The sequence below is a fragment of the Sinocyclocheilus anshuiensis genome, unplaced genomic scaffold (assembly GCF_001515605.1).
Source record: "Sinocyclocheilus anshuiensis isolate Anshui unplaced genomic scaffold, SAMN03320099.WGS_v1.1 scaffold1341, whole genome shotgun sequence".
Lineage (NCBI taxonomy): Eukaryota > Metazoa > Chordata > Actinopteri > Cypriniformes > Cyprinidae > Sinocyclocheilus > Sinocyclocheilus anshuiensis.
The window spans coordinates 1,495,066-1,523,051 of record NW_015553274.1 but is presented as its reverse complement, the minus strand read 5'-3'; the positions used below and the strand labels follow the sequence as shown (position 1 = coordinate 1,523,051).

Here is a 27,986-nt window from a genome sequence, read left to right as displayed (position 1 = left end):
CATTTTATTAAACCTTGGCATGTTGCATCCAAATCCTAAGACAACGTTTCATTTAATATTTACAAATTTGTAGAACATTTTCCTATTGCTTCAAACACCTTTGCATTCTCATGCTCAAACACAATTGAACTTCCTTTGGTTTATTTTTGGCGTGGGAAAGCGCAGTGGGCTTTGGTGAGAATACACAGCGCTTGCCAAAACAATCCGACTGCATTTTCCTGTATTTTACACCTTTGTCTGTCCCACCCTTTAGAATGGGATAATACCATGGGAATATTTTGCTTAACTCAAAGGAAGAGGAAATTTAAACATAAGTTTTACTCCAAATGTGTCAGCTTCGCAGAACTTACAGTTGGTCTGCATTTTTTCTTTTTAAGACACTTTCAAAAACGAAAAATTAAAAATATCATGCCACACTCTAACCTACTTATTTGATTGAAGCTTTTTAACCTGTGAAAAAAAAGCAAGAAATCAAATAATAAATCAGCAATGGCCTAATCACAATTTTCTCCTTTTTTTCTAGACACATACAACCCCGACTTGCAGATAAGCTTTTTTGCCATCCAAAGAAAGTTGGAAGTAGGGGCTGAATGGTCTCAGGATGTTCAAAGTGGAAAGCAGACGGAGCTAAGGTATTCGTACCGGTTCATCTGCAGTGAAAATTACTACGGTGACAGTTGTTCCAAAAAATGCACACCCAGGGACGACCGTTTTGGCCACTACACCTGCAACCCAGATGGGCAGTTATCCTGTCTCCCTGGCTGGAAGGGGGAGTACTGCGAAGAACGTAAGCAATCAGAGAGCACAATCTACTGGACTCTAGTCTTGAAGAGTGAGGCTTTGCTTAGGTGTGAGCGCTGTGTCTTGCTCGTCCCACTAATTTACAATGGAACAAAACAGAGCATGTCTGAGTGATGTTAACAGTGCTGCCAGCAAACCTTAAGTTATGCCATCGGGGATCAACCTTTTAAAAGGAATTTGTATAGGAGATTTTAGAAATGGAACAACCAGAGATGTGTTTTGTCACCTCTAGCACAATTAAACTCACTTTTAAATCGGTTATACAAAAAAAATTATATATACTTTTTGTAATACAGGCAATTTGTGATATGCAAATCTATAATTAACTGATAAATAACATTTAGTGTTAAAAAGAGATCAAATTTGTAATATTTAATATGTAATAGTTAACATGTAAATGTTTTGTCAATGTTCCGTCGGATGATGGTAGGCGATACTGTTCGCGCCTTCTAGCTTCTAAATCAAGGTTTGTTTGTTTTTTGGGTCACTGAAACACGATTTTGAAACGAAAATCTTCTATTTCGATATAAGTAAAGGATAAAAGTGCCTTCGAGATCTTAAAGATTGGGTTTTGACTTCCATTGGTCGTCAATCGTGACGAGCAGGAGTAAATACGAACAGTGTGCCGAGATGGTTATGGGTTTAATGGAACGCGTATGTTTGCCGACCGTATGACTGTATTCATTTGAGTCTTGTGTGTTTTGCTTTCGGCTTTTTCTTTGTACTGCTGTAGTTTCTCTGAGAATTCACGGTGTTGATCAGGGCGCTGACACAGTTTGTGTATACTCTTAAGCGTGCTTGTTTGGTAATTTAATCCTACACGAGCGTCATGGCAAGCACACGCCGGGTTAATCGCGCCATTATTATCCGCCACGCGCCACGAAATTGTAGTCCCCATTGTTGCGCTCCAGCGTAGCAGCTGCAAATATGGTTCGCACAGACTACAAACAACAATAGGGGCAGCTGTCAGTTACTGGGATAGAGCATCTGCTGTGGTCTAACCAGCAGTTCAGTGCAGGTCGTGTACCCGCTCAAAATCAATGTCAGAGACAGCTCAACACAGGCAACAGTAAATTACCCGCATCCAAAGCGCAAGTGACCTCGCCAGACAGGTTCTGTACAGTGAACCGTGCTTGCAGTGAAAGAGGTTTAATTGGATAATTGCCATGCACTATGCTGATAATGAACAAGTACTAAACTTCAGTTTTTTACAAGAGCAGCAGATAAGTTAAAGCTACAATGCAATTATGGATGCTCCTATTGTAAAATGGACTCAAATCTCGAAATAGATGTCTAGTCCAGTTTCTGCCATGTCTGTTTTTCGTTCAGCTACAACAAAGCTTAAATGCAAAGAATGAGTCAGTCACGCTTATTCATTTAAAGCTCAGAACTATATTACAGGTAGTTCTGCCCAAACCTGGGTAAGCCCAAATTGTTATTTCAGACCAAATAAGGTGTTCAAACAAACAAAGCAATGTTTTGTACACTATTTTAAAAAATCAATCTCTGAAATGCTTACTTTTTAATCGATGCATAAGCTGGTAGAGGAGAAATTATTTAACACGGGGAAAATGATATACATTACCTTATATCTAAACTACTGTAAACCCATGATCCTTTACTAACAAGAGCTTTTACTTTTAATGCAGCGATCTGTCTGGAGGGGTGCAGTGAGGCGAATGGCAATTGCTCCAAACCTGGAGAGTGTGTGTAAGTATACATGGCCTGTGTATGAAGTGTGGAATATTCATCTTAATCTTTGTCTTTGCATACATGCATACGTCTATAAAGTATTTGCTCTGTTGTAATTTTCTGATCCACATACAGGATAAGGCTTAAAATGTAACATTGTTATTCAGCTTTTTTCATTAAATACATTTTGGCAGCTACAGTATGATGGAACAATGACCTATGTGAATATCTAGTTTAGTAGGGTGTTAAAAACAACCATATTTAAAGTGTTCTTTGGCATATTTGTGTATTGCAGGTGCAGAGAAGGATGGCAGGGTAAACTTTGCACAGAGTGTAGGAAATATCCAGCCTGTAAACACGGCACCTGTCAGCAACCATGGCAATGCAACTGTAAAGAGGGCTGGGGTGGACTGTTCTGTGACCAAGGTAAGACTAAACCTTAAACAGTTACAGTAGCTGACTGAATTTCTCACTCTTCATTGACCTCGGTGTCATGGTAATAATAGAGCTTACAGCACTTTAGCTCATTGCTAGTTTAAGATTGAACAAGTAGATCTGTGACTGAAACATGGAAAAACTTAAGGTGATTCACACTGATGCTGGAAAATATGACCATTTCTAGTACTGATATTTTTTTATTATTTCATTCAAAACAGATTTGAACTTTTGCACACATCACAAGCCATGTGTGAACGGAGCCACATGTATGAATACAGGTCAGGGCAGTTACACCTGCACCTGTCGGCTTGGTTACACGGGGGTCAATTGCGAGCTTGAGGTGCGAGAATGTGACAGCAGCCCATGCAAGAACGGAGGACTTTGCTCGGTGAGTCATTATTTAATTGAAAAGCCCCAAACCTTCATGTTTTAATAGCCACTGAGAGATTCTGATTAATCTGAGTTAATGAATTTGATTAAAACCACATGCATTTAATGAGTTTAGTATTTTTGTACTGTAATGTGAATTTGGACTGGAATAAGCACAAACGAATGAATCCTCTTCACAATAGACTTAATAAAATCACTAAAATATGACAGATAATCTTTGATATTGAATGCCATTTTATCATGTCAGAATATTCATTAATAGTGTCTTGGAAAAACTTCAGGCTTAATCAATGGCCATGTTATGACCTTATTAATGGATCCAAGCATCCTTTGAAAAGCCTCTTTCTTAACATCTTGAATTACTGTACAAACATAAAACAATGCAAATGGCTCCATAAATAGTTCTATGAAACATCTGCTTCCTTTCTCACCCTATAGGATCTTGACAAAGGTTACATCTGCACCTGTCTGCCTGGCTTTGAGGGAACTCACTGTGAACACAGTCTGCTCACCTGCGCAGACTCCCCATGCTTTCACGGTGGCAGATGCCACGAGAAAGACAACGGGCGCAGTTACGCATGTGACTGTCCCAGAGGCTACACGGGTCTGAACTGCGAGAGAAGAGTGGACAAATGCACGACTCTGCCGTGTGCCAATGGTACGAGCCTCTAACTTTTAAATTCAGAAATTTTGTGGATGCAGAGATCCGGATGCGTGTATGCATGCATATCTATGTAAAATTAGTTCCTGACACCTGTGCCACTGATCCACAGATGGCTTGTGTGTGGTCCTGGGGGGTGTTCGCATGTGCAGCTGTCGAGCGGGCTTCACTGGCCAGCGCTGCGAGATCAACATCAACGACTGCGCAAATAACCCCTGTGCTAACGGCGGCATGTGCTACGACCGCATCAACGACTACGTCTGCTCCTGCTCCCCAGGATATGAAGGACGCAATTGCGACCGGCCTTCCAACGCCTGTTCGTCCAGACCCTGTCTCAATGGCGGCTCCTGTGTGGGTATCCCAGGGAACCCGCCCGCCTGCTTCTGCCCCAGCGGCTTCACTGGACCCCACTGCGAATACTACTCAGTCACTGCTCCTGTGACCAAAGAAGAAACTCAAGACCGCTTCCAGTGGGCTGCGGTTTCTCTGGCCGTGGGTTTGGTGGCTCTTGTGGTTCTGCTTTGCATGGTGGTCATTGCCCTGCGCCACATTCACAGGCAGACATCCGGAGAAAGGACTCGAGGCGAAGCAATGAACAACATGTCGGAATCGCAAAGAGACAACTTGATCCCCACCTCCCAGTTGAAGAACACTAATAAGCAGGTCAGCCTGGAGGTGGACTGCACACCTGATAAATCAAATTACATACACAAGAACTGCCACTTGGACTACAATTCATCGAAAGAGTTCAAGGACATCGTATCCCAAGAGGACAAAAGTCATAAATACGAAACGTGTTTAGAAGAGAAAATACAATTGAGTAGAATGTACAGGTAAAGAAATGGATTTTACATCACTTTGATAAATAGAGGTGTTTGGATGAATTGTATTTGCTTTATTATGCTGAGGTCATGCTCCATTAGAGTGCTGCCCAGTATATTAACCTTTGCACAGAGTTGGCTTGATGACCGTAATACGAACATCAATATTGGCTAAAAGAAGTTAAACCTCGATATCCGCAACCGCAACACACATTTACACACTTAAATGCGGATTTTACACACAGACCCAAAGGCATTGACAGCAAGAAGCCTTTTTACCCCGTTAAAAGATTTTTATTGATTTGGACCGCACAACAAAAGCACTTTTTCCTCTTAAAGGGATTTTCTTACATCAGCCTCTGTAAACAAAGCAAAAGAACAAAACGCTATAAAGTGAAAAAATGAGCTGAACGCTTTCACCCCCATCTCAGCACAATAAATAGCTGCCCCATGTGCTTTTACTTTGTGTTAACATGAAGCATGATTTGTGTGTGCAGGGAAAAGCCAGAGTGTAGGATATCAACGATATGTTCCCCAAGGGACTCCGTGTACCAGTCTGTGTTTGTAATAGCAGAGGAGAGGAGTGAATGTGTCATAGCAACTGAGGTAAGGAGGATCATTTAATTTCTTAATATGTCTGCATGTTTCAAGCAGGGATCTGCTGGCCATGTTCACCATTTTATCATTCTGTCAATGTGCCTACTGAACAGAGGCTTGTTAATAGTGAGAAAAGTGATATCTGCCACTTAAATAGTCCTTAAATCATATTTAAAATTGAATTCTTCTGTGCATATTGAGAGTGATGCATCAGTTCCAAAGCATAATCGAAGCCTCTGTTCTGTTTTTACTCTTTCCACAGGTATAAATTACAGGCTGATGTCTATGAAGAGAGGAGACAAAAACACAATCAAAGCAGAATCACTTTCTGGATTGTTTACAAAAATACTTAAGAGACTGGAGATTTATGTTGACGTCCACTGCTGCACTGAGAAACTTGAGAAACTGGAGAGAGCAGAGCCCTGCTCATCGAATGCAATAGTTTAGTTTTATGTTGAAGAAGTGTTTGTGTACAAAACAGTCCTGGATGATTTCTGAACTATTCTGCTACGGTATGTTTTTCCCCCCGAGGGCTGAAAGGAAAAGGGACTTCTTCGAGAAAAAAAAAAAAGATCCTTTTGCGGTAATCATGGACATGTCATCCGCCAAGTAATCAATAAAAGGTGCCAGGGACTTCCAAACCTTCAACCAGCATTGCCAGCTATGCAAGAACGAGGAGGGGAGCACCAATCAGAGCTTACCCAAACAAATCAACGATGAGCGCTATGAATGTCTGAGAAGAAAAAAAACTTCTAACATCAATCATTTAAGAAGACTTTTTGCTCTCCTCTTTACAATAAGATTGTAAGCAGCTGAAAATTCACAAAAAAGCCTTCAAATAATTAAATAGAGCGCTATGTTTGTGCCCAGGGTCTTCTTGGATTGTTTTGTGAGAATTTAATCAACATGGGGAAAAAAAGAAGAAAAGAAAAATAACTTTTAGAACCGTAATACGCAGAACTGTGCCAGCAAGATCCAAGAGGAAGTTCAATTGACTTCTTTTATGCAACACAGCCCATGAGTACAAGACAAGAAATGGACAGAAAGAGAAAAACAAAGCGACTGCTCACCACTGACTGCCTATAATTAGTTTTGAGAATACAGAACCAATAATGTAATTTTTTTTTAAAGTGATTATTTCCAGAGTTAATTTAATAATGACACACTGCTCTTTATATGTTTTATACTATTATTTTGTATATAATGCATATTTATAAGAAACCAAACATCTGAAGAATAAAAAAAAGTTAATTCATTCAAGCTATTTTTTGTTCTTACTGAGAGAATTTCACATTTGTTTATTATATATATATATATATATATAGAGACACACACATGCATGTTTTTACATGTCCATGAACAATTTTCTCTCGATCCTGGAGAAAAAAGAAAAAAAAAAAAACTCACAAACCCCCCCACTCCCCTCCTTCCACCTTCCCCTTCCCCAGTTGTAAATTGGCTTGAAATTTAAATCCGTTACCTTGGATACAGGCCCCTTGAGCTGGAAATTTTGAAACAAAGACAGGCGAAGAGTGCAAACGATAGAGGAGCGGCCCCTCCTCAGAAAAACCGAAACAGATGCCCCAGGGTGCAACCTTGCCCTTCCATAAAAACAGCGGCATATGCCGCCCCTCTCACCAGGCTCATCATGGCGCTGCTCAGCAGAACACCCATAAAGAAAACACACACACTTATCTACAGACGCAAACGAGTTCCAGCTCTGAGGGCCTCAGCCTCGCCTTCGGGGCTAAAGGAGACATCTTGAAACCCCAACAAAAGAATCAACTGAAGCTGTGCACGTGGCCTTAGCGCCCACACATGGGTTTCAATGGCATTATGTACTCCAAACATGGAACAAATAGGAAAAAGCAAGGTTCAGAATAAAAAAAATAATTCCATTAAAGAAAGACCTTATCAGCCTGCCAGAGCAGAACAGGCTGTCAGGATCACCTAAAGGGTGCAAAGGTCAGCTAAGGCTTGAGCTGCAATTTAAGTAGTTGATATATATCATAAAAAATAAGGCAGTTTGGACTTTCATTTGATGTTCAGCTCCGACATTCATACTTCCCATCACTTCTTCCAAAATAATTCATCACCCTGGCCAAAGTCAACGTTATGAGACCCCATGCAAGGCACCAGAGGGCCATGCAGGAGATGCATTTTTTTAGTTTATCCAAGTACTAAACCAGAAATGGTTTTCCAGGAGGTCAAGCTCGGGCTTCTTTCCATTCCAAACAGCAACATAATCAACAACCTACAACAAATCTATGCCACACAAACACACTCCACACACACATCCTGTTCATCCATGTCATAAGCATCATTGTCTTTGCGTCTGTGCTTGGGTCAAAAGGACACTTAGGAAGAATAAACACACTTGGGAAAGGGTCCGAGAGAATTTCCGTCAGAAGCCGGAGTGTTAAACACTTATCACAGCAATTAGTCTTGTGCTAAAGCTTTCGCAATGCAACCTGTTACCCGAACCCCTCCCACTGCAACTGCAAGTGTGTATGTGTGTGTGCGCGCTGCTCTCTGGCCTCTGGGTCTAAATCGCATGGCCAGGCATTCTCATTGTGTTATAATCACTGCATCCTGTTTGTGACCCAGTGACATCATTTCCTGCTTCCTGTCTGATTAAAAAATGCAGAACATGCCGGCACTGGCCAAACGCTTTTCTCACGCATCTCCTTCTTTCTCCGTTCTCTGTATTTGTACGGACCCCCAAAGTTTCAGGAAACGAGCACATAAACAAAAAGGGTGGGGGTATCAAATCAAGACTATTGATTTCATTTCAAGAGTATTTTGAAATCTGGGCTGTGGAATGTGAAAACATCCTTGATAGAAGGATGCTAAACATTGATTCGATTTTGACACAGTCGGCCATGTGCATTCAAAAGAATAAAACGGGTAAACACAAATGAACTTTTTCCTAACCTGAAATTGCAAATTAATGCCTTCCTAAAACAGCGTTCAAATGCAATACTAAAATGTACAATTTAAAACACATGATGTCCAAAACAGCCATCATGAGTCAGAAATCCAGTAAACCCAGAGGCCCTCCGTCTGCAATTTTCCTCCACTAACACTAGATGTCACTAAAATGCCCATGCATGGTCTAAGTTTTCTTTTTTTTTAAACTAACAAAATAAACCTTCTGTTGTCTGTTGCTTATCACACTGTTCTTGAAGTTCACTTTTATAGGATGAATTTGGTGAAATATTAAAATGTTTAACCATGTAACAAAAAAAAGGTATGTACAGACTTACATCTATTAATGGGATAGTTCACCAAAACATGGCAATTCTGTCATTATTTGCTCTCCTTCATGTCATTTTAAGCCTGTCTGACTTTTTCTTCTGAGGAACATAAAAGAAGATATTCTTCTGTGTTCATCCATACAACGAAAGTCAAAGGGATTCAGTCTTGTTTTGGACCCAATTCACTTTCATATATATATATATATATATATATAATTTTTATTTTATTTTTTTCAAAATATCTTAAATTGTGCTCCACAAAATAAAGTAATACAGTTATAAAGGACATAAGGTTGAGTAAATTACATTTTTCCATTTTTGGCTGAACTAACCCTTCAAGATAACTATTATTAATAATAATAATAAAAAAATATTAAAAATTGCATTAAAAAGTGATGATCACAATAAATATATAATTATCAAACATTCTCATCTATCAGTGAACCAATTAAAAAAAACATTTATGAAATACATCAACATGTCCGAAACGTTCCCTGCATTTTATCATGAATGGCAGGAAGAATGTTTAAGTGCACTATATGGGTGCACAGGGCATGGGAATGTATTTTCTCTTAGATTTTCTGGGTCTGTTTATTTTGGGTGTAGATTTCTTGGACTCCGCCCTATGGCAGGCCCATTCTCTACAGGACATACATGTGTGTGTGCGTGTTTTTTTCTGGTTTTGTTTTTTGACAGTGGTATGTTTCTGACTAGAAACCAGTTCAACTGGCAGTGTTTGGGAGTAACTAGTTACATGTAATGGAATTACGTAATTTAATTACAAAATAAATGTAATCGTAATCAGTTACAGTTTCTGAGAAAAATGTGTAATTAAATTAGTTACTTATGAAAATGTTAATGATTACAAAGAGGGTTACATCTGATTTTTTTTTCACACACACACACACTTAATTTATTTCTTTCATAAATTGCAGTGACTGCTCTAAAATATGAGACACCAATATCTCACGAGTTTAGTACAGAAAATAGGCTTATTCGATAACCGTTTTTTTTTTCTATTTGGGTTCATGTATATGCATTATTTTTTAAGATTAACTTTTTTCCAAGGCATTGTTAGATTCCAGTGTTTCCTGTCATAGCTATGCAAAGATTCAATTTCAAAAACAGTATCATAGCTATTAAACTATTTCTTGTTATGATTTTAAACCTGTATTTTAACCTGTAGTTTTGTGAAATGCCATAAAATCAAGAATATGTTATTTGTTCATTCTCTTTCACCTTTATTTAATTGACTAAAATACAAAGAAAAAAATCCAATGTTTTCACTGGCCAAATTTTATTTTGTAAATATAAACAAATTTTGATTGGCTGCAACACACTCCAAAAAAGTTGGGACAGAGGCATGTTTACCACGGTGTCACATCAACTTTCCTTTTAATTACAGTGTTTCATTGTTTGGGAATTGAGGATACTAAAAAGTTTTGGAAGCAAAATACAAGACTTCAGATGCTCAGCAGTCTGTGATCTTCGTTGTCTGATTCTCCTTTTCATGACTGGTCACACATGTTCAATATGGAGACAGATCTGGACTGCAGGCTGGCCTGTCTAGCACATTCATTCTGTGTCTACGAAACCACGCTGTTGTAGTACATGCAGAATGAGACCTGCCATTGTCTTGATCGAATAACCATGGACTTCCCATGAAAGACATCTTTTCCAAATTAAATAAAGGTTAAAGAGAATTAACAAAATCACAGATTCTTGATTTTATTGCATTTTGCAAAACTTCCCAACTTTTCTGGAATTGGGGTTGTGGTGTTGGGCACTACTGTAAGGTTAACCCTGCCTGGTTTAAATGTTTGAAACTGACCAACAGTTGAACACATCAGAAATTTAGAAAAGTAATGTAATCAGTTACATTACTTTAATAAAGTAATTGAAAAAGTTACACTACTTATTACATTTTAAATAGGGAATAACTTGTAATCTGTAACCTATTACATTTCCAAAGTAACCTTCCCAACACTGTCAACTGGCCATCAACATAACGTCAAACTTATATGAGCCAATGTAACTAGCATGAATATCTGTTATACATTTTTTAAATAATGAGCTTTGTAAAATGACATTAATTATATAGAATTATGTCGATTAAGATAAACATTCAATCAATTATGCTAATAAATTCTTTTGAGCAACAGCCCAAAAAAATATGGATTTAGAAATTTGTTAGAAGCGGCTAAAAAGAAACAGCAAGTACAACGCATGCAATTCACACGACCCTCTTTCCATTCTGCATTTGTCATTCATATTAGGTCAGCGGGGGTGTCCGCGCTGGAGAAAGTAAACAGGCTGTCCCGTGAAAGGTCTGGTCACTGGAGCTCCCCCGTCTGCCTGAGCTATAGGCAGAGAAAGGCTTGTTCATCATGTAGACTTAAGGAGCTTACATGTGCTTGTATCTTATGATGCCAGCTAATACCTCTATTTATAGATAATCCTATTTTAACCAAAGAAGAGCCTAAGCTATACCACAAGGAAATGTCCAGGGGTGGCCAGGGACAGATGGGTGCTTTGTTTATCAACCGAAATTGGACTAATTTGAACTTTTTATAAGTAAATAAAATATTTCCTCCGATCTAATTGTTTTGAAATTCAGTGATTCATTTACCTGGAAAATATTACAAACAATCGTGCAAAAAGGAAATAACATGGGGTAATAATAAAATATAGCCCATCCTTTCTGTTGAAATGAGAAAGATGCTACATCTGCAGTCACAGAGTGAATATTAAATGAGTCACCAGTAGACTAATGGCTTAGAATCTGGCCTGATAAAACTTGTCAACCCAAGACGTAAATCCCAAGCAGGGATGACAAAAGAACTGTGACACTACTGAGATCACAAGTCTGCCCTGCCTGTATTTCTTAATAGTTTGATGATGCTGTCATGTTGTTATTCTCAGACTGGCCATATATATATATAATACACAAAAACATTAATTTAATAAGACGCCGAATCTTCCAGACAGAAAACAGGTTAGTACATAAATATTTGTTTTGCTAAGAACATGACGCAATTCTAAGGACAAACAACATGCACACAGAGTACTTTCTGAACTTAAGGTACTGATGACCTTAACTTTATCATAATATGTAACAAGAAATGTAGTCAGAATAGAGATGAACACTTGTGGTTGAACCTGCCAAGAATGTGGCACTGGATGTCAGGTTTGTAGAAAGATTAGAAATGTATGAAAAATTGTGAAGATGTTTCTGTACTGAAAGGTCAGAAATGTGTCACACTATCATAGATAGAGATTACAGACAAAGGAGATCTAAAATACAAGCCGATGCCATAGCTTAAAAGATCTTTAGGAAGAAACTAATCTGTCTCAGCAGTCATGATAGGATAAAACTGAATGGGGATGTCTGAAGGATGTTACATTTTCTGGTGACAAGGAAAATGCATTTAATATTTGACAACTACTGCATTTAAAATAAATATGGAATTCGTGGACATGCTTTGTAATAGCATCTTGATTTCTTTATTATGTTATATTATATTGTTATATTATGTTTTATATTATATTATGTTATATTATATATTATTATTATTATATTATTATTATTATATGGCTCCGAGATGCTGAGTTGCACTCCAGCATCCCTGTGATAGATAAATGGATGAATGTTATATTATTTTCTCATATATTATGTCATATTATATGAATTATTATATCTTCCAATGAAGACTTCATAAGAAGTCAAATCTGGTACCTTGTATGTGCATTCGGCAGTGTTTTCTGTGTCAAATAACATTCTTAGAAGGCCTGATGCAATACTAACAGTACGTACTGTGCCCGTATCGCCGCTTGAAACGCTTGTTTCAAGTTGCATCAGCCGAACAGACTTTAAGCGACAGATTTTCTGACGAATGAGCGTGAGAGTATTCTGTGACTGACGTCTGGCTCGCCTATGAAATTAAACAACCTCTCGCGTTTTTTCCTGGTTCGTGAGCCAATCAGACAGGTATGCGCTTATAGTGTCACGGCGAGATGATTTGATTGGATAGAAGATAAAACGACCCGCCCTATCTAGGCTGCGATTGGACAGGATTTTGAGCAATGCCAGATACGCCCATAGATACCGTCGCATATAGTCTACCTCAAAGCACCCTACATTTCATCATCCGCTGAGGAGGAAAAGGGCAGGAGCCCAGCAGCCTAGGGTGCTCGAAAGCAACGGTTGAAAGGCTGGTTAAAAGGCTATTTCTTCTGACTTTGAAGTGTCGTTTGTTTGGCTGGGTAGAGGTTTGTTGGTAACGTTAAACAGCGGGCTGGCCGGTGAGCTAGCAACATCTTTTGTGTTTTATTCTAGTTGAAAGAGCCGAAGAGGCCAAAATGGAGTTTTAAGGCAATAATGCGGTAACTGCACGGCATCGGCATGCACCAGGCAAAGAAAAGCGATTTGCGGGACTTCACCATCACAACTGCCAAGCAGTTGGGCTCTGATACCGTCCGCGGTATAGCCGTGAGCCAACCGATACCTCTCCTACTTGATAGAAGGAAGCTAACGCTAGCCAGTTAGCCTGTGGGCCCATTAATTTATCAAAAAGCAGCTGTTACATCAAAGCGTACGCTACTACCCTTTCTATCATCCTACCATCCTGTAAAGATGAAACCTCAAGACATCATCGCTGGAAAATCCAGCCTGTGGATCTTCGGCTATGGCTCGTTGGTTTGGAAACCAGACTTCAAGTACAAGAGGAGCAAGATCGGTTATATTAAGGGGTACAAGAGACGCTTCTGGCACGGTGATAATTTTCATCGTGGAGATGATGAAGTGGTGAGTTTCTTTATTTACACAAATTTTTAGTTTTCTAAAAAACGTTTAACTAAATACCTGGAAAGTTCCTCATTGACCCTTGCGTGTTTCCATGACAGCCCGGCAGAGTGGTGACGCTCATCGAGGAGGATGACGTAAGTGGAGCTTCCCCTTTTCATTGGAACAACGCTATGAATGGACAACAGAGAAAAATCAAATTTTATTGGCGTATTGAGTTTTTTTCCGTTTACTCGAACTTGCGTTGTTCCAAACCTGTATAACTGACTGAATGATTTCCGAAAAACCTGTGTTGGGCAACTTCGGTCCTGGAGGGCCACTGTCCTGCAGAGTTTAGCTCCAACCCTAATCAAACACACCTGAACAAGCTAATCAATGTCTTCAAGATCACTAGAAAGCTACAGGCAGGTGTGTTTGATTAGGGTTGGAGCTAAACTCTGCAGGACAGTGGCCCTCCAGGACTGAAGTTGCCCAGCCCTGTGCTAAACACTAAGGCCTGGTTTCACAATCAGGGTTTAGACTAAGCCAGGATTAGGCCATAGTTCAATTAGGACATTTAAGTATCTTTTATAAACGTGCCTTAGAAAATAACATTACTCATGTGCATATTGAGACAAAACAATGGCACTGACATATTTTGAGATGTTAGTGAAATTTCCTTTCAGTTAAAACAGCCCAGACAATGCATTTTAGTCTGGGACTAGGCTTTAAGCCTTGTCTGTGAAACCGGGGGGAAAGATGTTAAATTTAAATGATAGCGTCAGTCTCCATTCACTTCCATTGTATAGAAACAAATAGATGCAATGGAAGTAAATTGTGACTGAGGCTGTCATTCTGCCTGACATTTCATTTCTGCTGGAAGAAAGTCATTAGGGTTTAGAACAACGAGATAGTTCACCCAAAAATACAAATTGTAATTTGCACAATCCCTTTAAATACGCATTCTCCTCACTAGATGTGACTAACCTTGTGTTTTCATACACAGGCGTGCACCTGGGGTGTTGCCTTCGAAGTGACTGGCTCTCAGGTCGAGGAGTCTCTCAAGTACCTGAATGTGAGGGAGGCGGTAAGAGGCGGCTACCTGACCCAGGTCGTAGAGTTCTTCCCGCAGGGCGCAAACCAGTCACCTGTCCAGGCTCTGGTTTACATCGCCACGCCTGACAACCCTATTTACCTGGGGCCTGCCAGCACAGAGGAAATTGCCACTCAGATCGCCGTGTGCAGGGGGAAGTCGGGCCACAACATGGAGTACCTGATTCGCCTGGCGGAGTTCATGAGAGTCAGCTGCCCTGATGTGGACGACCCTCACCTGTTCTCCATCGAGGCAGCTGTTCTCGCCACCATTAGACCCATATTGTTAGCAGGCTAGACACCTGTATCTTCTATAAAACATTAAATAGGTCAACATTTAGTCCAAACACCATTAAGGTCCTAACATAAAGTTCATGTTGCCGTCCTTTAGGTGTGTTTGTGATTTAGTGACTATTGAAATATTTCATTCTCCCTATACCAAGCTATTAATACTTACTGTACTACAGTAAAGGTACTGTATTAAGGGAACAGTGTGATGTATTAAGGGAACATGATATCATGCGTACTGTCAGTTCTCAGTTGTCTTGTGCTCTTGACCCAAGTATATGGTGCTGTAGTACACCATGTTTGTGTATTGCCAAAGTTTGTCCAGTTTTGAAGCTGTTCACTTTTTTTTTATTATATGGGCATGAAACCTCAATACACTTCCATTTTAATTTGCACTGAAGCAGAATACTGTTAAGTCATTATGATTGTTTTCCTTTTGCACATTAAAACCTAAAAGAGAACCTGTGACCTGATTGTCAAGTGTGTTTGGTGTGAAATGAAGTTGGTATCCATGTTGAATATGTAAGAAAGACATTTGAACTTGAGAACAAAATGGCGAAGGTCAAAAGATTTAACTGGAGTAGACTTGCATTTTAAAATCAGACAGGGTTTTGAAAGATTCAGCAGAAAGAAATGATCCCACAGTGAAAATTTAAAATCACTGAATGTTTATTTAGTTTTTCTCCAAGTTAGTAAAAGGACCATTTGGGTTTTTCTCCGGGTATTTACACTGACCTATAAAAATAGACAAGCAATTGGGGGAAATGGAGAACTTTGAAAGGGACGATACCCCTGAAGTATTTACATACATAGAACATTTATCATCACTTTTAAAGACAAAATAAACCCATAAATGGCCTTCCTTAAAACCACAGCCATAGGTCACAGATGCAACAAAATTATGGACTTTTCATCATGTTATTTAAAAATAAAACAGCTTTGATACAATTTACAACGAGCACAGATCATCATAAATTACCAGGTTTTAACTTAAGCTATGATACATTTCACATCCAAATATTTTAAGTCACAATCTGAGCTGTGACGTTTTTCGAGCAGCACTCACTTCAGACATTTTTCCATTGCATTTACTACAAAAAACATTGATTTCTTTTATTCTTCCCAAGAGAAAATATATATTAGCATTTAAGCCAAAATCTTTGAATTTTTAGCAAATAAACAGAAAGAAGGCCATTCGGTATTTAAACTGAACAAATGTCAACGAGTCTGTCCTACAAAAATAAGCGCAATCTTACAAAAGCAGTCTTATCTGTTCCTATGTGTTCAAGGTAAAGACTTGGTTCAAGAGGGTGTTCAACAACCAACATTCCTTCCCCGTTCCCATTTCAACTCATCTCTGCTCATAATGATGCCGAGCATCTCATGATCAGCGCCAGAAGATGAAGAAAAATCTTCATCTTCATTTGGCCCTGCTGCTCTTTGCTTACTTGGTCATCAGAAAACCAAAAAATAGAGCTGGCACTGGAATAACTAACTCTTTTGTCAACCTTTACAATGGCTATTTTCTGTACATAAGGAACAATTAGTTAAATTTCATATTCAGAAGATGAAATTCTCAATGGAAAGTGACTTTGTTTAGGCTTTTAGGGAACTGTGCAACCTCCCATACTGCTCACCAGCACCCAAAATGGATGCTAAATTGGGGTGTGCATCAGGTCGGGTTTCCCAGTGACAGTAGGGCTTGCCGTGTAAGCAAGGCTCAACATCGTAAGCGTGAGAATCATCAACCTTGGACTGAAAATGTACTGGCCATGCTACAATCAAAAAGCGAACATTCACAAGCTGCTACCACCCACTGTGGTTGCTGGGTCCTTTGGCTCTCTTAGTGGCGTTGTGTTGGCTTTGTGAACTGCCGTGTGCTAAAATCTGTGAGCTGGTGGCCACAGCGCTTCCTTTAGCCTGGGGGGAGGAGGTGCCAGCTGGAACAAAGGCAGGTGTGGTTGAAGACCGAATAAGAGCCGGTTGTAAGGAGCCAGCTGCTGGAATACCTGGAAGGGGGTTGATTAACAATAGATGAACTGTTATAGACCTTTTCACCAGGAGTTCTTTTAGTCAAAGTCGAATCTGTTACCTTTGGACACACTGTAGCCGTATGCGGCATACGCAGCTGCGGATGCGGCTGCCGCCCCTGCCATCGCCCCCGCCATGGCTGCAGCACTGCCTGCGGTGGACTTCCGTCCTCTTCCCTTTCTCATAGAAGACTTCCCGGCTCCTCCAGAGCCTTTGGGTCGTCCTCGACTTCGACTGGACCTTCCCCTGCCTGGACTGGATATATCTTGGGAGGAGACACCTGAGAGAGAGTCATGTATAATGAAATGGGTTACGATCCATGGCTTCTGAAAATTCAGCTTTTCCATCACAGGGCCAAATTACGTTTTAATATATTAAAATGGAAAACAGTTCTTTTAAATTGTAAAAATATTTCACAATAATACTGTTTGTACTGTATTTTTTATCAAATAAATGTAGCCTTGGTGAGCATAAAAGACTTCTTTCAAAAACCACAATAAAATTACCAACCCCAAACTTGGTAGTGTACCCTCAAAATATGATTTCACGACTATTTAACAGATTATCAATCAATATGTTTCTTCTAAATTGTCGGAGTTTGCCATTTTTCCTCTAATCATCAGTTTATTGTGAGGTTGCATGCCGAGGCTGTCTGAGCCACTGCGGCCCAGACTCACACACCATGTCTCCTTCATAGCCACAGTTCTGCTCGCGTTTCACAGGCAAGCTCAATCCCACAAACCTCTGCACTCTCAGCTTTATGGCCTAGACTGCAACACTGCTTATTAGCACTGCTCATCACTCGACAGGAAGGCAGCCAGATCTGTGCTAAATGTGACCCTGTTAAACTGTATTCAGGGATTTGAACAGTAAAGCAATAATCCCCAATGAACACATGTATAAGACCAGAGAAGCAAGAAGTTGTAGCAAATGTAGGTGTTTAGGCTGAAAAAAAAGTCTTAATGTATGAAATACAGCAAAGCTTTCTGTGGGCTACACAAGTCTGAATGTAATTAAAAACTAACAAGAGTTAAAACAAGGGCACCCACCATTCATCGTGTCAGACACAGAGCCGGAGATGGAAGCGGGAGAGTTGGTGGCACGGGTCTGTGGAGCGGAAGACACGGGTTCGTCCACAATTACCAGCATGTCGCTGCTGCTTTCGTCTGCAGGAATGGAGCTGGGCTGGAGCTCACTGCTCAGCGAGATCTGCAGAGACACATAGTTCTGGGGGTGAGACGGGGACAGAGGGACAGCACCACGAAGGAAAGACCAGGACCAGAAGATGGACGAGGAGGAGGAAGAGCGGCGTGAGATCAATATGGCAAGTAAATGAGAGAATGTGTGTTGACAATGGCATAGTATCTCTAGAAATCATCTGTTCTTTGGGAAAGTTCTCATATTATTGTTTTGTGGACTCATCAGCTAAAGAAATGTCATTACAGGACCAGCACTGTACTATAATTCTTCCTGTCATCATGACCTCTGCAATTCAATAAAACATTATCAGGATCACATAGTTCAATCCTGTACAGGAAGTGCATACGAGTAGAGTCTCATACACTCTTACCTCACTGAAGGGGCTGGGCATGGCAGAGTCCATGTCCACACTGATGAACGAGTCTTCTCCATCTGCCGACAGATTGGAGTTGTCTGCAGATGGGACAAAAGGGATGACTACATTCACTCCTTCTTTCTTCCTCTTAGTGTCTGGGTCATCCTCCTTTCTCTTCTTTAAAATAAGTGGGATGCAGGGAAAGAGGACAGATAAACAATGGCAATTAGGGCATTTTCTTGATGATCACCTACAAAATAATTTCTTATAATTTGTATATGGATTTCTACATCAGGAACCTTATAGAAAATCTTTACAGTAAAAAAAAAGATCCTTGTGGTAATGACAGGGTTTCTGCAGACTACAAACAGAGTGAGTCTCAGCGCGAGCTTGTATTCTGCTAACTTACTGCAGTTCTCTCTGATGACGCACTAACTTAACGCGGGAAGAAAAAATCTTCGGTCTGTCCAATGATTGTAAAGTCATTAGGTCCGTCAGACTGAAGATATTTTAGCGGTAATGAGACCAAAAATAATTAAGACCCATCGAATCCGAATTTAAGACATTTTAAGACTTTTTAATGCCTTAAATTAGGAAAACGTTATTTAAGACTTGTTAAGGACCCGCGGACACCCTTAATGAATATAAAGCAGTGCTATTTTTGTATAATTTACATACTATTATATTATTTACATTTCGAATAAGGTTTAATTTGATATTTTGTGTTAAGTGGTTAATTTAAGTTTCAGTAATTTTGATTTGTCCTTCTGTCACTTTTAGTAGTTTTTTTTAAGTTTGATTTAGCTTTAATTTGTCTTTCAACTTACTTCAGTTAGTTGCTAAGTTCTAATGTTTAAGTTTTTCAGTTATAACAATAACAACACTGATCTAGTGCACAACTATATTCTTTACCACAAGGACATTTATTGATTATATATATATATATATATATATATATATTTATTTATTTTTGTTTTTTGAAAAATATATATTACTTTTGTTGAACACCACTGCACAAGAAGTAGATTCTTCATCACTTTATACCTCTATGAGGGGAACTTACCCTTTCTGCATACTTCTCCCTCTTCCTCTTCCGCTCTTTCACCTTACTGCTCTCCTCCAGCTGCCGTTTCTCTTCCTGCCGTAAACGCACTGCCCGGAAACACAACCAAACCATCCAATCAGAGCCAAGCAATTAATTCATTTACTAACTTAGATTATACATATGCATTTATTATCATAAACGGAGTGGTAACTCACATTTTTTCTCCAGCTCCTCATCATCCAGCAGCAAGCTGACCACCTCTTTGGGTTTCAGGGTGTCAGGTTTAAAATTTCCTCCTGATATTACCATCCTCTGAATCTGAAGTGCAGATCCCACAGCAGAAAGTGATTATTGAGACAGAGAATAAATAAATCAAATCAGTAAGAGCAGAAAGAGGAGAAAATTTGACTCTTGGAAACATATACTGATGATAATGATGTGTTGATACAGACATCCCGGACTACATGTGAATGTTTAGAGCATATATGCAATTACAGTATAATTAGTTGTAACTGCAGTTAAAACCATGGGCTAAATATTCCTTTAACCCCTTGTCACTGCAAAGACTCTTCTGAGATTTGACATTTAGATAAATATAGTTTTTGTAACTGATGATGTAAGCTATGAGGGAAAAAGGGGTAATTTGTCTAACCATTGCAGTATTAGCTGAATTAAGTGCTACATTTTATTTTGTGTAACCTTCTGGCCCAAGGAAGGGACTCGATGCTGTGTACTAACCTCACTCTTTTCTTTGGCTCTCTGTAGGATGCGTTCCTCAATTGTCCCTTTGCAAATAAGCCGATAGACAGTGACCTGCTTGGTTTGTCCTAGTCTGTGGGCTCGATCCATAGCTTGCTGGTCAACTGTGGGGTTCCAGTCACTGTCGTAGAAGATAACCTGGAAAAAGAGGAAATGGCTACCTTAGTCACATGAAATGATCTCCTCTTATGAACTCATTCATGGCTATTCCACAGATGGCATTTTTAGTTCTTGCACACTGGTTTCAAATAATGTTTATGTCTCAGACTGAACACCTCCATAGTCAATTCACTGACCATCTGATGCATTATTGTACACAAAATTGAAAAGTATTTTCTGTAATCTGGCAAGCTCTTATATGACTGGCTGACTCAATCTGGGAGTAAGAGCACAGAAGTTGTTTTTTTATTTAGTCTGCTTCAAAAAGACATGTTAACAAGGTAGCGGGCTGATACAGTGAGCAGAGTATTATTATTATTATTATTTTTACAGTTGTATGTTTATTAAATTATCCAATATTTTGTCATGTCTTATTCATTTTACACAGACTAAAATGGCATCTAATTTTAGCTGATGAAAATGACAATTTAGTTGACAAGAGAATTCCAAATTTAACCAAATATTAAAATATTTTATATATTAATTTAAATGTTCTTCTCAACATTTAACAATCCAACATGTGAAAACAGTCCTTTATGTTCTATCAAAGAGCTTTAGTTTGATGGTGTTCATTCAGTAAAAAAATTAAATAAAATAAAAACTTTGTTAAAAAGCATTTTCTTCATTAATTCCATTATGGCTGTCAAAGTTAACATGTTAATTTAATAAATTAATTATGTTTAATGCAATGATTTTCAAAAATATTTTATTACTTTTACTAATATTTTATACATGGTTTTAAACAGTAAAATGTAAAGTAAATATTTTCCAGATAATATAAAATAATATTCTTTAATTTCAGTAAAGTGACAACATAAAAGCCGGTTATTTAATTTTACACACATATATTTTGCAGATATATCAGAGATATATGTAACATGCACGTAGTAGCAAGCAAGTAAACTAGATATCCTCAAGATGAACTGTACATTTCGCTGAGCACTTTGCAGAGTTTCACTGTTTTCTGAGTTGTCAAATAATCAGTTCTTATTTTTTTATAATTAATTCTGATTCTATTCTTTGTCTACACAAACTGAACTTTTGAAATGTCAAATTTTTCGAGGTTTCTGTGTAAACTCTTACAGAGACTGCTGCCCCGTAATTTGTTTATTTATTTAATACCTTTCTATTATTGCGGTATCCATCATTTCAGATTCACCCGCCCCTAAACAAAACAAACTGTGGTTGGTCATGATACATGCTGACCATTTGGTTGAAGCTTCAAAGTGTTCATGTTAAGGCCAACGAGTTCAGCAGCTATTATTACATGACTGTTAATTGTCTTGAGTTCATACAATATTAGAGGCCGTTCTCATGGCCTCTGGTGGGGGGAAGGCGATCTGGTAATCATGATGTGCTGATGGGCTACGGCCTCACCGTGTCTGCAGCTGTCAGGTTGATCCCCAGGCCTCCAGCTCTGGTACTGAGGAGGAAGACAAAAATATCCGTCCTGCAAAGGGAGGGGAGACCAGAACAGTGAGAGAAAGCAAATAAAGCGGGGGCAGATCGTGCTCTTTAAGGGGCCTGCCCAACTGCCCAGGATTTACACAGAGAGACGTTTCAATATACAGCACACTCTGCTAGAAAATAAAAACCAGAGCCCACGGCACCCACAGAGAGCTGAGCTAATGCAAACCAGACCCCGTGAGGAAGGGTGGGGAAAGAGAAGAGAGGGCAAAACCCTGGAATTTACGCTTGGTGACATTTTGGAAAAACAAGCCCCAATTAGGTTTAAGAAGATATGGGCACTTACGGACGTGTGCGTCTCCTTTTCAATCCTTGCAGTCAGGCCGCTGAAAACTAGCTAAAAACTCACCGGCTCTGGAAGTCAGCCACCATGTCCCGCCGCTCCGAAATCTTGGATGAACCATCCAGTCTCATGTAAGTATGCTTGCGGTACACCATGTACTCCTGCAGGACAGTTGAGAAACATTTCAAGTAAGAAAATGGAAAATCATGCAGGCAAACAAGTCAACGATGAACGTGAAACTGGTGTGTCTATTTCACTTTAATCCTCTCATAAAATCTGCAGGGCTGGTTTTTTAATAATGTCCCCCTGAACACGCCACCACAGATCTCCATTAGCATTGCAGACTCTTCTCAGAGACTTTTCTCAGATGACCTCCCACTCTCCTACGCCACCCAGAGTGAAGTCTCGACTCCATTGGGTCTACGACTCCACTGGATGGCCTCCCAAAAGCACATCTGGACCGTATGAAGTGAGCATTAGCACTCTCTGACATTAAATGTCTTTGATTAGGACTCTGTTCCAGCCTGAAGTAACATTGGATCACAAATCCCAAGCTTCTCTGCAGCTGTAAGGAACAAATGGGACCATCTTAAACTGCATTACACTGCTGAGAATATTACTCCAGGTTATAACTCCAACATAGCATGATTTAGCCTGAGACTTAGGAATAAAGCCCGGAAAATGCTTGAACAGACCTCAAGTGGGAGTTAAGCTAATGAACACATAATAAAAAAAAACTTGACCAAAACACTCAAGGGATCTGCTTGGAGAGACACAATAACAAAGGAGACAAGACTTGACAATCTTCGGCTTCTGCACAGAGAATACACTGATTCAGAGCAGGGGTTTTCAAACGGGGTTCCAGGGACCTACGAGGGGCTCTAGGGTGTCCGCAGAAAACTTAGGGGGAAATGCATTTCTGTCAAAGTTAACATATTAACTTAAGATAGAAATTAATTAAACATTGTTTAATGTTTTTAAAACATTTGAATGATTTAAACATTTTAACAGAAAAACAAAATAAAGATAAATATTTTCTGGATTATATTATTATATTTAATTTCAGTGGCAATTATTTAATTTTGGATACATATACTTTGCAACTTGTTTTGAATAAAATTAGTTATAGTATATAGTTGTTTATAAATGAAAATATATAGCTTCCTTTATATTTTAGGAAGGGCTCCCTTGTTTGAAAAGTTTATTACACACATTATGAAACTAGAATGGTTATATATATTGTAACATATTTCTATTCAAAGAGCAGGACATTGTGAATAATATATTATCCATCACAAACTAGAGGGGTTGAAAAATAAGACAAATATGTGATGCCAGCTGAAAAGGAAAGTCATTTCAGAGGCGGGGTGAGTTATTACATTTTGATGAAAGAATGTAAAGCCAAACATTTTTTTCTTTTGAATTGCGTGCACTGATGAATCGTTCACAATAAGACCAGGAATGTGTATCCAAAAAGAAAATAGGATCAATCAAGATTTTAATGTTGACTTAAAAGTAAAAATATAAGGTGTAGATATACATGTCTATGCCAAAACTAATGGCCAATCAAACCCAAAGTTTGATGCAATGTTTTTCCATGCTTAACATTTTCTATAGACCAACTACTTCACAAATAAAGGAAGTCGAATCTACGTAATCAGACTTTAAAGAGACTGCCATGAAAAACGCTCAAGCCAAAATGAATCAGAAGGAATTCGTATTGACTCTAAGAAGGTGTTTCTAGAGTAGACTATGAGCGCTGCTGTGTAGGACTATGTTGACAATGTTATTGGAGGCTTCTACTTTTAGCTCCATGTTTGGCTTGCTGCTGAACATGTGGCAAACAACTATGTGCCTCTGGAAAAAGTGATTGTTTCCTCCAGTTCTCTTCTCTCAGCTTTTGTCCAGCTTTAACAATATGAGGCTATTTAACAGCAAGCATTCCTTTCACAATGCTTGATCAAATTTAGCCAGCTCTCCTTTTGTGGGATTAACACTCAAAGTACAACGAACAGGTAAACAAAAACAGATATCTGAGATCTCAGATATCTACCATCGCTTCAGTACAGACAGATTTCTGTGGACATGAAGGAACGGTTGAAGGTTAAAGGAAAAAACGTGTCACAATGACACAAAGTAGCTACATAATATTCACAGGCCACAGAGCTGTCAGTCACTGACTGTGAGAAGTTCCTGGAAGCACTCACCTCTAAAAGGTCTATCATGCGGGTCATCTGAGAGTAGATGAGAACTCGGTGGCCCTGAGACTTCAGTCGAGTCAGCAGCAGGTCTAGAGTGTGAAGCTTCCCGCTGTCTGTGATCAGAGACTCTTTGTCTGAAGAACAAAGAGGAGAAAAACAGTTCAAAACACTGAGAAATGGTAAATAATGAGTCAACTCACAAGATCAAAACTGTATCCCACACTGTCGGAATGGAGCTGATTAGATAAATCAAAGCAATATAATGAATAAGCTTGTGGAGTGACAGCAATTTCCCCTCCCTGCTCAAAGCGTTCCATAATCACTCCACTCTAGCTCCGCTCCGGGTTTTCCATTTCCTGCTCCTCACTTACCGATGACAGAAATCCCACTCTTAGCAGCAAAATTAGTTACAGATCTATTGTAAAGTTCTTTCAATATGTTTGTTTTATGATATCATGAACAACTGAGCATAAAAGTGAAAAGATCTGTTAAGTGGGAAAAAAAAATTACTTAAAGGGGTCATATGACATTGATAAAAAAGAACATTGTTTTGTGTATTTGGTGTAATGAAATGTGTTTATGCGGTTTAAGGTTCAAAAACACATTATTTTCCACATTCTGTACATTATTGTGATTATAATGACTTATACTGTCTTTTTACACGTTGCGTTGCATCACGCCATGTAAACATAAAACCATGTCTGCATTTGTGATCAGAGAAACGACAAACAACAAGCGCTACTCTACACTGCTCAAAACTCGCGTTTGAATCATCAGTGGCAAATTCTTTAAATATGAAAACGTACTTACAGGCTGTGAGTCAGCATTATTTGACAGAACATCAATTGCCGGTGCACTGTAGGCTACTCTCCCAGGAAACAGTCCTCGTCCTCCGTAAAATGCGCTGCACACATCTGAATATTTGAATATTTGGTTGGAACTGTTCCGGAACAGTGTTGTAAATACAACTTAACCACTGATTTCTAGTTGTGTCCTCTTTTGGAAGACCAAACTTAGTAGTTTTGCTTTCACAACTAAACACACAGCGTCTCCACGTCATGGCGGCTGCGGTAACAATACTACAGCGAGAATCAAAGTTACGCCTTCTTTCTTTGCGTGAACATTTGTACAGTGTTATGCAAATCTTCCTACACAGTGACATAGACATGTGGGGGCGTGTTTAAACGAGGCGTTTTAGGAGGGCGTGGACGAGTCTTAACTTTTATAAAGAATATCTCTTTGGGGTTGAGACTTTAGTCTTTGCAACTTTAGGGACCTTATCTATTCACGAACAGCTTGTAACACTCCAAAGAGAAAGGAAAACTTGAAATCGCATCATATGACCCCTTTAAGAGAAAAATGTCATGCTTTATTGAAAGATAGCATTTTTTTTAATTATTATTATTATTTTTAGTGATGCATGACATATTGGTACCATATCGGTTACAGGACAATATTAGAGTTTTTTTTTTTTCTTTTTTACATTTTTATATTTAAACTAACATTAATCTTTAAAAAACACTACTAATTGCCTGATACGGTTAAATGTAATTTTAAGCAAAAATAATAATAATTCTCATACTGTGCATTATAATGTTGTGATGCGTAAATGTACATGCATGTTGTTTTAAACTTTTTTTTTTAGACAAAATAGTATTGAATTCTGATGGTAGTTACAACATGTAAGAAAAAAATCAATATCTAGTATTTTAATGTTGGTGCATCTCTAGTAATTGTTTTGTTTGTTTGTTTTCATCTAAATTATTTGCTGAGGTAATCCACATCATCCTATAAATTCTAATCAAGTTGCATTTTCAGTTTTTAAAAATTTAAGCTGGTCATCAAATGTACATCAGTTATGTAAGACATCAACACATTTGATTGATGTTCACAGACCAGAACATTTTGTGGCAATGGTCTATCAATGCTGTCACCCCAACAGTGCTTACAAAAGAGGAAGCACGGGCTTCCCAATGTTGACTGGTGCAACCCTTGACCCTATAGGGTCAGCTCATGGGGGGAAGTTAAATGACCCTGCTAGTCATGGGCACTCAGAAAGTGATTATACACACAAAATGAGCCGGCTGCCAGAGCAATCTAGAGATCCCCAGAGAGAGATTGAGGCCTGCTGGCCGAGCCTTAGACAGTACAAAAAGCATGTCAATCACATGGCCAGCATGACCATGTTGCTGTTGCCACATCATGTCCATGTTAATGTGAACCATAGCTGAACCCTGACTCAACAGCCCCATGACCCTGAAAAGGCCATGTGTGTAACCTTTTCAATGAGTGGTGGAGAATGGCTCAAATTAGCCCATACACTCAAAATCTCACCGAGTTGATGATTGACAAGATAATGTTCACATGGATCTAATTTACTCTACCCGAGATGAACATTTGCTCTGAGGCAGGGGGTCTCAAACATCAGATCCGTGGGCCATATTCGGCCTGAGAGATACTTTCCAATTACCTCTCAAGTTTTAATAATCCAAAAGACTAACAAACAAGCCTGTATGCTCATATTCATCAAAACAGATACACTGAACTAGACGGAAAACTAGATCACATCCAAGTGATTTGTTTGCACAGAGGATGGCAAGGTCTGTTTGAAAGCTTGAGAGCAAATCATGTCATTTACAAGCAAATGACACAAAATTACACTTGATTTCTCATTATCATCCAGCTCTAAAAAGTGGTGATTTGATGAGATTATCTGGCAATGAAATTGGAAAAATTATTAGACACTTTACAAAGATCACAAATTCTTCATTTACTAATCATGCAGAAATTCAACATGCATCAGCTTTCTGAAAGGAGTTTCAGACAAAGCAGACATCTAAAATTTCATTGGAATAGTTAAAAAACATGAGATTAAAATGGGCCATCTTCAGTTTGATTCATCTGATTTAAAATGTAATTCACTCCTGTTATGGCAAAGCAGAATTTTCAGCAGCAATGTGCTGCTTTTTTTTGTGTGGAAACAGTCATTTGTTTCAGGATTCCTTGATGAGCAGAAGTTTGAAAGAACAGCATTTAATTTAAAATAGAATTATTTTGTAACAAACACTTTACTGCCACTTTTGATCAATTTAAAGTGTCCTTGAGGAATGAAAGTATTAACTTCTTAAAAAAATGTTCTGCCCCCAAACTTTTTAATGGTAGTGTACATAACTTAAATTGCTTTAGTGTTTTACAGTGACTAGTAGGGTTGCAAAAAGGTGGAACATTTCCAGTAAATTTCGGAACTATTCCAGAAATTTTGGAAACTTTCCAGGATATTTTTTGTAATATTCCAGGGATTTTTGGAAAGTTTCAGGAAATTTTCCACCCCTTTGCAACCCTAGTGACTAGCAGCTGAGCTTGCACATTCAATAAAGATTTACTAGAGCTGGTTATACACTATACAATGATTATATACTATGGTACATAATGATTATATACTCTACTATTTTCAGACCACTAAAGACTGCTTGAAGGATCACATTTTTCACCAAGAGATTGCCTGCTGAAATACATGTACAAGTTTAACAACCATATCCCACAGTGTTAACAGTAATGGTTTCTTTTGCAAAAAGCTGAGGTTTCAGGTTCCCGACTGAGAGAAAGACAGTTTCATGAAGAGAGAAGAGTCTCCCATACGCTCTTCACTATAAAGCTCTAATCTAATGG

The 27,986-nt window shown here is 38.8% G+C and overlaps 3 protein-coding genes across 4 annotated transcripts in view; 2 read left to right on the top strand and 1 right to left on the bottom strand.

Moving 5' to 3' along the window:
• dll4 (delta-like 4 (Drosophila)) overlaps positions 1-6,523 on the top strand; it is an 8,002-nt gene extending 1,479 nt beyond the window's left edge. Inside the window, exons 4-11 of the mRNA XM_016460003.1 lie at positions 524-787; positions 2,451-2,511; positions 2,789-2,919; positions 3,150-3,319; positions 3,760-3,979; positions 4,095-4,815; positions 5,301-5,409; positions 5,663-6,523. Of these exons, the coding sequence (XP_016315489.1) occupies positions 524-787; positions 2,451-2,511; positions 2,789-2,919; positions 3,150-3,319; positions 3,760-3,979; positions 4,095-4,815; positions 5,301-5,409; positions 5,663-5,668 (1,682 nt within the window). The 3' untranslated portion in view covers positions 5,669-6,523. The remainder of the gene's footprint in view (positions 1-523; positions 788-2,450; positions 2,512-2,788; positions 2,920-3,149; positions 3,320-3,759; positions 3,980-4,094; positions 4,816-5,300; positions 5,410-5,662) is intronic.
• Positions 6,524-12,792: 6,269 nt separating this feature from the next.
• On the top strand, positions 12,793-15,285 carry LOC107668209 (glutathione-specific gamma-glutamylcyclotransferase 1-like). The gene is made up of 3 exons (XM_016460004.1): positions 12,793-13,461; positions 13,560-13,595; positions 14,444-15,285. The coding sequence occupies exons 1-3, from the start codon at positions 13,291-13,293 to the stop codon at positions 14,825-14,827; spliced, it is 591 nt and encodes a 196-aa protein (XP_016315490.1). The 5' UTR covers positions 12,793-13,290; the 3' UTR covers positions 14,828-15,285.
• The window catches only part of ino80 (INO80 complex ATPase subunit), a 43,119-nt gene continuing 30,302 nt past the window's right edge, over positions 15,170-27,986 (bottom strand). The window contains exons 28-37 of one of the 2 annotated variants that reach the window (XM_016460001.1): positions 24,324-24,451; positions 22,183-22,277; positions 21,744-21,816; positions 20,187-20,345; positions 19,664-19,766; positions 19,467-19,555; positions 18,419-18,580; positions 17,898-18,057; positions 16,910-17,128; positions 15,170-16,826 (exon numbers count right to left, since the gene is read on the bottom strand). In XM_016460001.1, the coding sequence (XP_016315487.1) occupies positions 16,624-16,826; positions 16,910-17,128; positions 17,898-18,057; positions 18,419-18,580; positions 19,467-19,555; positions 19,664-19,766; positions 20,187-20,345; positions 21,744-21,816; positions 22,183-22,277; positions 24,324-24,451 (1,391 nt within the window). In that variant the 3' untranslated portion in view covers positions 15,170-16,623. The remainder of the gene's footprint in view (positions 16,827-16,909; positions 17,129-17,897; positions 18,058-18,418; positions 18,581-19,466; positions 19,556-19,663; positions 19,767-20,186; positions 20,346-21,743; positions 21,817-22,182; positions 22,278-24,323; positions 24,452-27,986) is intronic. The other variant, XM_016460002.1, reaches the window with a different exon arrangement.